This window comes from Syngnathoides biaculeatus, chromosome 3, assembly GCF_019802595.1.
Source record: "Syngnathoides biaculeatus isolate LvHL_M chromosome 3, ASM1980259v1, whole genome shotgun sequence".
Taxonomy (NCBI): Eukaryota; Metazoa; Chordata; class Actinopteri; order Syngnathiformes; family Syngnathidae; genus Syngnathoides; species Syngnathoides biaculeatus.
The window spans coordinates 12,166,387-12,177,293 of NC_084642.1; the positions used below are offsets into that span (position 1 = coordinate 12,166,387).

At 40.6% G+C, this 10,907-nt stretch overlaps 2 protein-coding genes across 7 annotated transcripts in view; one reads left to right on the plus strand and one right to left on the minus strand.

Moving 5' to 3' along the window:
- Nucleotides 1–5,386, plus strand: part of LOC133497995 (hexokinase type 2-like) — a 20,443-nt gene extending 15,057 nt beyond the window's left edge. For both annotated transcript variants that reach the window (XM_061814326.1, XM_061814327.1), the window contains 2 exons: nucleotides 4,725–4,844; nucleotides 5,069–5,386. In XM_061814326.1, coding sequence (XP_061670310.1) covers nucleotides 4,725–4,844; nucleotides 5,069–5,308 — 360 coding nt within the window. In that variant the 3' untranslated portion in view covers nucleotides 5,309–5,386. The remainder of the gene's footprint in view (nucleotides 1–4,724; nucleotides 4,845–5,068) is intronic.
- The window catches only part of vps26a (VPS26, retromer complex component A), an 8,052-nt gene extending 1,556 nt beyond the window's left edge, over nucleotides 1–6,496 (minus strand). The window contains exons 1-8 of one of the 5 annotated variants that reach the window (XM_061814325.1): nucleotides 5,393–5,535; nucleotides 4,627–4,653; nucleotides 4,360–4,509; nucleotides 4,034–4,109; nucleotides 2,826–2,982; nucleotides 2,559–2,723; nucleotides 2,353–2,459; nucleotides 1,262–1,363 (exon numbers count right to left, since the gene is read on the minus strand). In XM_061814325.1, coding sequence (XP_061670309.1) covers nucleotides 1,262–1,363; nucleotides 2,353–2,459; nucleotides 2,559–2,723; nucleotides 2,826–2,982; nucleotides 4,034–4,109; nucleotides 4,360–4,509; nucleotides 4,627–4,647 — 778 coding nt within the window. In that variant the 5' untranslated portion in view covers nucleotides 4,648–4,653; nucleotides 5,393–5,535. The other 4 variants (XM_061814323.1, XM_061814324.1, XM_061814322.1 and 1 more) reach the window with 4 other exon arrangements.
- Between the last annotated feature and the right edge of the window lie 4,411 nt (nucleotides 6,497–10,907).

A 10,907-nucleotide genomic window follows, 5' to 3' on the forward strand; every position in this document is an offset into this window, starting at 1 on the left:
TAACCGTAAAGATAAACTGACTGGTAAATTTTATATATTACACAAAGAAGATTGATATTAATTACCTTGCAGAAATGAAAATGATTTTAAAAAATGGCAAAGTACTATAATTTCTGGCCTATAAACTGAGACTTTTTTCACACGCTTTCAACCCTGCGGCTTATGCGGTGATGCAGCTAATTTGTGCATTTTTTTGAGTGAGACCGGAGGAATATATGTACCGACGAAATTACTTTTACCGGTATGTTTTTTTTTTTAACCGGCCGCGCTAGTGTTAGTGCTGTGCTAGCATGTTGCTGCCGTGTTCCTGGCGTGTCTGAGTGATTTTTACGTTTTTTTTTTTTTTTTTTTTTTAAACCGTCCCTCTTACCTCTACGCTAGTGTGTTGCTGCCGCATCATAGTGGTTTAGGTATGGTTTTTGTTTTTTTTGTAACCAGCCCTATGAGTGCTGTGTTAACGTGCTGCTATGTTTTTTGTTTTTTTTTTTAACCAGCCCTGTTCGTGCTACCGTGTTGTTGCAATGTTAACCTAAGCTATGGTATTAAAACTTTGAAAACTCTTTCTGTGTACCGTCTTTCTTTGTAAATATCTCGTATTTCAATGTGGGCACTTGCGGCTTTTACACAGGTGCGGCTTATGTATGTACCAAATGGAATTTCCGTTACAAATGTACTGGGTGAGGTTTATAGGCCAGAAATTATGGAAAACAAATGTTTGATGGTTAACACCTGAGACCCGCTTCTCCCACTTTATTGCGTTTGAATGCAACTGTCCCTGAGGGCCAAAGAGTGTATTGATCACAGTTAGTATTTTTTTCATTTATTACAGGACGCCATATCATTGTGTCATAGTTGCTAATATCTCATTTTACTGCATTCTGTGTAAAGGATGTTTTGCAGGAATAGGGTAAAAAGTTGGCTGACCAGTCCCAACACCTCATGCTCATATTCCTCAATTATTTTAGTTTTCTTGGCTTATACATTTAATGCCAAGAGGTTTGTCGCCAATTTAAAAAAGAAAAAAATCTGTATGCTAATTATTTATGTTGGAAAAAACTTTCTGCCATCTAAAATGTACATAAATATTTAAAATGTAAAACATCATTATTATTTTAATTTGCCAAGTGGTCAAAAAATACTCATTGATCATTGAGACCAGAACTATTTTCTAAGATGGACTGTCAATCATCAGCTGATGTTTTCATTCAAATATTAACTCTACTTTTAATGACTCTTTCAGACATTCAGAATATAATATTACCTGCGAGAAAGAGTCTGATGGGAATAGATTCTCCTTTAACCGGCGCCCCATCCATAATCTCGTACTTGGCCACAGTATCTGTCTCTGTGGTCGTACTCGGACCTGAAAGTGTAAAGAAAACAGCAACGTGACTCTCAGGTTTTAATATTGATGTAGGTCTTGAGTAATGACACTTTATTAATGTTTTTCATACCAAAGAAACTGGCAAGCAAGCATGAAATACAGTGATGCCTCAGTTGTCTACCACGATCCGTTCCAGAAAACGGTTTGAAAAGTGAATTGTTCGAAAAACGAATCGATGTTTCCTATTACAATGAATGGAAAAAGAAACAATGCGTTCCAAGCCTAAAAAAAATGGGCGTTTTAAAGCATTTTCATTAGCTTTAATTTAAAAAAATTAAGAAATATATTTATTTATTTATTGCTTAAAATATATGCTTTCGTGGTAGAGTACGCTAGGCTGGGAGTGCATGGCCGTATCTGTAGCGACTCAGTCCCTCGCCTTGTAAACTTTTTTCATTAACAAAAGTGCAGAATAACTTTAAACAAACAACAATGAGGGGGAAAAAAGCATTTCTTTGGAGCCATGATTGGGGCTTAATACGAGATGATGAGAATGAGATAAAAAGAAAAACAGTCACTACCGGCACACGTCTGCATTATACAGAATAACAAAAGTGCGCTGATTGGGCCACGCGTGTTATGTCATTTGCGTTCTTTTTTCCGGGTGGCATTCGAATAGATAATATTAAAACGTGTCATGGGTTGGTCAACTGCTTCCGCCACGCGCGATGTTATTTCCAGGTTTTTTTAGGGGGGGGGGGTTCGAATAGACAATTTCAAAGCCTGTCGTGGGTGGGTCACATGCTTGCGCCGCGCGCATTATGTCATTTCCAGGTTTTTTCGGCGGCGTGGGAATTCACAACAAAGCGTGTGGTGGGACAGCTGGTCTGGCCGCGTGCAATATGTTATTTCAGGGTTTTGTTGGAGGTGTTTGTATACCGATTTTCCTTTGAAAAAAGAAGCAAAAAAAATCTTGACATTTTTGTTCAAAAACCGAGGCTTTACTGTACTTCTATTTGGATGCGAACCTATGCCTGTTATCTCTTTCTTGATGAGCTGCAGCTCCATGTGTTGGATCTTGATCCTGACCAGCAGGAAGTAAATCTTCCCAACAATGACATCCTTTAGGTGGTACCTAACAAAGCGAGACATGTTGACAGAAGTTAACAGAGCTTTTTTTTTTTTTTTTTTTTTTAAATCTCCCAAAAGTCAAAAACAGTGGCTCTTATCATACTTGGATTTATTGTATTCAAACTCGATGTGAAGGCAGTCTTCTATGCCGACCTCCATCTTGATTGAGTTGTTGACGTCTGGGTAGGTGGCCAGCTGATGGACAATCAGCTCATACTCTTTCACCAGATCTGACAGTCGACGAACTATCGTCACCCTGAGAAAATACCTATATGAACACGAAGGGGACGCTAGATTAATAATGTGATTCGTCATTCATGTTTCAGTTTCGAGAAAACAGATGTTTACTCAAATGCTGCCACGACACTACCTTAGCCTGACATTAGCGCCGGTATACGACTCGTAAGGCTTCTCCACCTGCATGAACTCAAAGTCGTAGCTTCTGTTCTGGTTGAGCTCTCCCGGCAATGCCAACTCTTTCACCAGATCCACAAACTCGTGGGTGTTGCTTTTGTCCGAGAAGAGCTCTGAAATTAAAAGGAAGCGATCCCAACCATTATATTGTTTTTGAACTGTTGATAACAGTAAGTAGTACCGTAATTTCCGCCCTACAGAGCGCACCGGATTATAAGACTTACCCAGTACATTTGTAAAGGAAATACCATTTGGTACATACATAAGATGCACCTGTGTAAAAGCTGCACGTGCCCACATTGAAACCCACACTGAAAAGATATTTACAAAGATGGTACACAGAAAGAGTTTTCAAAGTTTTAATACCTTAGCTTATCTTAACATAGCAACAACACGGTAGCACAAACAGGGATGGTTAAAAAAAAAAAAAAACATGCCGGTTAAAAAAAAAAAAAAAAAAAACTGCCTCGGCAGCTACGCAAAGTAGCAACACGGTAGCACAACACTAACAGAGCCGGCTAAAAAAAAAAACCCCACCTAAATCACAGAGATGCAGCAGTAAAACAGCAGAAACACGCGAGTGCGGTGCTAACAGGGCCAGTTAAAAAAAAAAAAAATAAAAAAAAAAATCATACCTAAATCACTGAGGCGTGGCAGCAACACAGCTGCAACACGCTAGCACTGCGCTAATGCTAGTGCACCGCTAACAGGGCCGTTCAAACAAGAAAACATACCGGTAAAAGTCATTTCCTCTGCACATATATTCCACTGGTCTCACTCTTACCTTTTCTGCTTGAGTGGCCCTTTGCGGCCGTTAGAATTTTTTTTTTTTACAAATTAGCCGCATCACCGCATAAGACGCAGGGTTGAAAGCATGTGAAAAAAATGGCTGTTTATAGGGCAGAAATTACGGTCATCTGAGGACTGTTTCTTTGAGGCTTTATTTGTTTTGGGGACTGATCAAACCCTCCCCGCCTGATTTAAAGCCTCGGTAGAATGTTTTGTATTGAAGTACCATTGAGGACTATGAGATTGAAACTGTAATAAAATCTTTGTCAATCCATATGTTCAGCAGGCGGCTTCCTCTGGTGTCATGGCAACAAGACCGTACCATTTTCTATTCTGGGGCAGGGTGAACAATTGCAAAAAAGAAATCATGCTCACCGATCTGCCCAACAAACTCAATGCGGATGCCCTGGTGCTCCAGTCGCTTTCCTCCCTGCTTGACATTTAGAGTCACCTGAAGGACAAATATTTATTGTGATGGTGCAGTGACTTTAAAACACAAGACACTTCTTGAGGATCGCAGCACCATAAATTAATGACGCATACATTTGAATAAGTGAGTTTGCATTCACTAAGGAACATAATGAATATTTGAAGGAATAAAAACCATTTGTCTTTTCATTCATGATTAATTTGGCTGTACAGACACTGATAAATAAAAAAGAAACAAAAGTCACATTACAGCTCAGTTGAGCTGAGTTTACCTTGCCAGACACGGACTCTCCGTCGTAGAACATGTAATGTTTCTCCATTTTTCCATCTTCTGTCTTGAGTTCAGCAGTCTTCCGGCTCTCGGCGTCGTTGAGCAGGACGTCAATCTCGCACACCGGCCCGAACAAACCCCCCAGGAAACTCTAGTACACAATGTTATTGAGGATACAATTTAAAAATGAAGCACAGTAGTGACATAGCTGTTAGGACAAGGAAATATCAGAGGTTTAAAAAGATATATATATATTTTTTTTTTTTACCTGTGGAAAAGAGACATTCATATTCACCTGTGCAGACATATTTTTTTGTATGGCGCTATCTAACTACTAGAAGAACAGGAATTATGTTTTTGCCCAAGGAGTCTCGAGGAGGATGTGCAACCTTCCGAAGTGAAAACATAAACGTTGCTGTTCATCATGGAGGCCCGCGCTTTGTTCTTCAAAAGTCTCGACTCAAAGTACCAAACATGGTGGTCATGGTAATGCATAACTTTTCCAATTTAACAGTGGTTAACTTCTTTCTCCACTTTTATGACAATGTTTGGTGTGTGTACAGTGGATTGATATTTGTCTTGGCTTGACTATGAGCTAAAATCAGAAAGTGCCTAAATGAATAAAGTGTATGTGTGCACTAGTGATTGATCAATTGATACTAATATTAAGAATCTATTAATTCCATGACACGTTTCTTTTCGATTTACAGGATTCTGTCCAAAACAAGAACAACAACACGCATCAGTACCACATCAAGACTATTTGGAGCACGATCATCCATTTTCTATCCCACCACAACCACGCAATGTGTCCCCAGGATGTCAGGAATCCACAATCACTGTTTCTGAAGAGTGGGAGGGGGCGTGGTGATTCCCCCAGTGAACAAGAACAATCCATCAAAGATTTTGCAGCGTGCACAGCATTGAACACAACCTTCAGTGGGGATTAATTTAGGGCGCACACGGGAAAAAAAGGCGTCTACATATCAACTGGGAAAAGAAGGAGTGACATTTCCAACTTCTGGACAACTTACAACGTCACCACAAGTGACATTAGAGAACACACGCGGGCAGTTCGACCTCGTTTCGTGCTGAACTAGCAGTAGCGAGTTTCTTGACGGCAAGAAGCCATCCCAGACGGCCTCGCACTTCGCTAACTCGAGCAGCTTCGAGCAACGCCGCTAGCTTCCCTGTCAGCTGTTTAAAACACTAACTATTCGCTTTCAAGCAACACCGGGCGCACTTATCCACGGTGCACGTTTATCGATAAAAGAGCTTTTTTTCTGCGGCATTATGATGCGAAAAGCCAAAGCCCGGTGGTCGTTTTCGGACTCACCATGGCGGCCGCGGAGCATACGGTTGAAGCTAGCAGCTTTAGCTTCGCTGTGTTGTAGCGCGTGCGCGTGCGCGTGAATCGGGCGGCACAGCACGCGCTCTCTCTCGAGACTGGCGGTCACGTGACGCTGGTCAGGTGGCTGTGGGCGGGCAGAGACCTCACGTGATCATGGGCCAAACGAGCTCAAGCGTGTTAATTTAACGCTAACTTTATTCCAGTGATTTTCATTTTTGTAAATTCTTATAATATTTTACTCATGCATTGAAAATACCAATCCTGTAAAAGTGGTGATGATGCAACAATTTGTCATTTTTTTTTATTTTGGAGAAACCAAGACTTTTTCTGCCAAATGGACAGGTTTCGGATGACGTCACCACCACCCTTAGACCAATCGGATAAATTAACGATAGAAAAAAACTTCACCTTCACCTGTGTTCTCTGACCTCCATGACACACAAGATGGCGTAATTGGAAACCTGTCCATTGTAGCTATTCGCTCTTTTTGTCACACTCAAAATACAAAATTGTGTCTCGTTTTAAATCCCAAATTGCATTCATACTCGGATGGCAATGTTTACATATAAAATCAATGCAAATGCCAGGCAAGGAGAGAGACATAATATGAATCGCGCATACACGTCAAAATTTGATGTGATTAGATGTGGTCCAGTTGGAAAATGTTAACTTGAGCCATAATTTTGCATGATGCTGTATCACAACAGTCACTCAGCGTTGAGAAGGTTATCTGTCACACACAACTTCCAAGAATCGTCAAATATGTAGAGAAGAACTCAGAACCTCTTTGATAAATCCTGCTATCCATACCAAAATGTCACCAAAAAGAAAAATGGGGAAAAAAAGAGGCCCGGATAATGGTGAGAGACAAAAATTCACGTATGTGATAAGGATCTTGTATTAATGTGAGTTGTTTACATCTCTTTGTTGTACTTTGAACCGAGCTTGCAATAAACCAGTTTTAGCACACAGGTGTCAAGCTCAAGGCACAGGGGCCAGATCCGGCCCATCACATAATTTTATGTGCCCCATGAAGGGGAATTATGTGAATCAGCTTCCCTGATTTTCATTAAAATCCGTACTAAAGTTTCAAATTGTCATTATAAATAATGTTTGATTATCTCAAGCATTTTTGAGTCCCCAAAACATCAACAGGAGTTGAAAACCCCATTATCCTTGATTTTCTCATTCCAAAAACTAGTTCATAACTTTCAAGTGTAAATATGGCCCTCTAAGGGAAAAAGGTCATTACAACGTGGCCCACAATAAAAATGACTTCGACGCCCTTGTTTTAGCACAACTGACGCCCACCGGTCATACCAATGCGTATTATTCGATTAACTTGTGATGTTCAAAGAACTGGTCTCGGTATCTACCAGGGGAAACCCCTCCGCTTCTCCGGTTTCCCCAAATGAAGCAAATTCCCCTTCGGTATGTACGCAGCTCTCGCAATCAAAGTTTATTTCGCGTCAGGTGCGAACGCAGTATTACTCTGATACTGCATGTGAACTGCAGTACTCAAAATATGTATTGGATCATCTCGGGCAGCTCATTTTTATGTCATTATTTTATTGTACAGAAACTCTTTTGAAGGGCAGGACAGAAAGTAACAAGAGTTAGTAGATAGTAAGTAAAGCCTCGGTTCTCGAACGCCACCGTTTTCGAACAAATTGCTTTTCGAATGAAAATTTAGAGATTTTTTTTGCTTCTGTTTCCGAACGAAAAATTGTACTCGAACCCGCCCACACAAACCCATCTATAACGTGTTGCACACGGCCAGACCAGCTGACCCACCCACGACACGTTTCGTTGTTGTCAATTCGAACGCCCCTCGAAAAAAAAAACCAATGGAAATTACATAATGCGCGCGGCGCAATCAGCGCACTTTTGTTATTCTGTATAACGCAGCCTCTGTACACAGACTTGTCCCGGTAGTCTTCTTGTCGACGACTACCGTATTAACGCCCAATTATGGTTACAAAGAAGACAAGTTGCTTGTTTAAAGTTATTCTGCACTTTTGTTCATAAAAAAAAGTTTACAAGGCTGGGGGCCGAGTCGCTACAGATACGGCAATGCACTCCCAGCCTAGCATACTCTACTACTAAAGCATACATTTTAAGCAAAAAATAAATATATTTCCGAAATTATTTTATTATATAACGTATTTAAACTATACATGTGTTTCTACTTTGCAGTTTTTCAGGAAAAGCTAAAAAAATGCTTTAAATAGCCATTTTTTTAAAGCTTGGAATGCATTATTTCTTTTTCCATTGATTGTAATGGGAAACATTGATTCGGTTTTCGAACAAATCACTTCCCAAACCGTTTTCTGGAACGGATTGTGGTCGAAAACCGAGGCATCACTGTATATACATGACTGAAACCCCGGGGACATGACTCTTGTGTGAATGTATTTATTTATAAGAAATATACTTAGTTGTGATACAGCAGAACACATATATGTAAAATATATATATTTCTGTCAGATTAAATTATTATATTTCACGGTAAAGCCTGATATCAGGAAGCGGGGACAAGCAACAAATGCAATTTTATGCTGAATAAAAATCCACATTTTACAGTTGGGATAATTTTTCCATTTTATTTCCTCAAATCGGAAGATCCGATGGAAACGCCCCACAAAAGCAAAGTGGGCACAGAAACAGAAAACGGATGCGAATACCAACTCTTTTTTTTAAATATATGCACATAATGCATACTTTGAATATGACTCAACTCAAATCTTTTCCTTGAGGAGTTTTATTCCGGTGGCCAAGATTGTCATGTTAAGTCTTGCACAGCTGAAATTCCCTTACAAATATTACACAATCCTTTCTGGTTTGAATCTAAAGTGTCTAAAGCCTCGAAGTTTGTGTGTGGCTACCTGTAATAATGTTACACGTTTAACAAGCTGATTTAAAGTGTTAATTTAAACAAATATTCCATTGTATATATTTTTCACATAAAGCTCAGTTCCAGGCAGGCGCGGCAGTGACACCTGTGGCCACCAGGTTTTACTGCAGTATATTTGTCTATTTTTTTTTATTTTTTTTTTAGTATGGCGTTACAGTGTGTAAAGTAGAACAAGTTGTAAACTCTACAACTGCAGAAGATGGTCGTCCTCCATTTCCTTGTCATCTGCTTTGTCCTTCTCCTGCCAAGAACTGCTGAGGAACCCCCTGAAGGCCTGTTGGTCTTCCCGTCCAACTAGAACCAAACGAGTCCCAAATCAATTTTAGGAAATGACAGTTAGATAGAGAGGTTCCATGCGCTTGAAATTCACCTTTGTATTGGTCCATGTCTGTCCAGGACTCGCCAGAACCTGTTTCCTGTTCGGCGTTCCTACCAAACACGTAGTCCATCCAGAATGGACCAGCAGAGCCCTCGTAACCAGAACCGTCTTCAGGCTGTAAAACCTCAGCGGATTCCGTCATCCTTACTGGAGCCTCTTCCCTCACCGGCTGGGCATCACTGGGATAAAAAAAATACAAAAAAAACAAAAGTCTTTGTCAACAATTCGACAGGCAAAAAAGGTAGCAAGCAGGCGGCACTGGGCCGTCTGGCCGGTTTTGGGTCACAGGGTGGGGCCGGCGGACCACCCCAGGGACCCTCTGTTTTTTAACCTTGGCTAAAGTCAGCCTTGTCCTTATTCTACTATCGTTGTTTTAAATACATAAATGTTGATCCAAGTGTTTCATTTCAAGTGTATTTTCTTGTTATTCGTCTTTTTTTAACTACCAAATGTGCCCGAGTGTGCCACACAACGCTCATATGAATTGAAACAATAGACCAGAAGCAGCGGCCCACCATGCGTAACAGTCCACTTCCTGTCAACGCTTCCCTTTGCTTTCCTGTTCATGGCCGAGCTGTTAAACGGGAGTTTTGCTGATTTGCGTTTCGAAAAAGTCCCCACAAGTCCACAAAAAAGAGCAGCTGGCGGCATTGACATTCAGTATAAAACTGTGTTGATCTCGACACACCGGGGTCAGAAACTTCACCCCGTACTTGCCCTCTAAATAGACCCCATATATTAAAAAAAAATGACATGATAGTTTTTTTTACGTGCTTCAGTGATTTCAACTTAGGAGCAGCTCGATGAAATGCAATCTGATACGTTCACGTCGGATGTTTCCTCTTGAGGTGATAAATAGATGTTATCTGCGTCGTTTCAGAAGAACCCGAAAGAGGAACTGAGAGAAACAATAAGCACGGACCTGGTAGACGCACATTTACACACATAAGGCAACCTCGGGTTTTGCTCAAATACCACATGAAACACACACACGCAGTCTAGTGGTTATTTCAGGTTTTCTCGTGGGACAAAAACCTACAAAATGTAGACTTTTTGCAGTGAGTGGAACAAACAACAACAAAACATCCTCTTGACTCTAAACAACAAAACATATAGTGGTAAGTGTCCTGATATATGAGTTGAATTTGTTCTGTGACCACGTTCGTCTCTCGAAATATTCAAATCATCTGTCACCACTGAAATGAATGGAAATGCCATTAATCTGTTCCAGCGACTCTCCCCATTAAAAACATCGCAATGTTTTGTTTTTTTTTAATTAAGAAAACAACACTCTAGAATGTTGTAATTTATATAAATTATAGCGGAAGGATAATCAAAAGTAATGTAAATATTTTAACAGTTTTCACATCATAATTTATTTATTGTAACTTCTAGTTAGTGTGTGATTTGGCCACTAGGGGCAGTGTGAAGTCATGATGACACAAACCAAGAAGACTTTTACAACTACTCGAAGTTCATCCATCCATTTTCTTAGCTGCTTATCCTCACAAGGGTTGCGGGAGTTCTGGAGTGATCAGGCAGGAGGCAGGGTATACCCTGAACTTGTTGGTGGCCAATCACGGGGTACGTAGAGACAGACAACAGTCGCCCTCACAATCACACCCTTAAGGCCAATTTGGAGTCTCCAACAATGCACATTTTGGGGATGTGGGGCGAAAACGGAGTGCCCGGAGAAAAGCCACGCAGGCACGGGGAGAACATGCAAACTCCACACGGGCGGGGGCGGGATTAGAACCTTGGTCATCAGAACTGTGAGGCCAACACTCTAACCAGTTGCAACACCGTGCCGCCTGTAAGTTTTTTGCAGAGGATAAATAATACAGTATATACCAGTGAGTATTGTTTTATCATTATATGTGTTCCCCCATCATTTGCAAATAATTG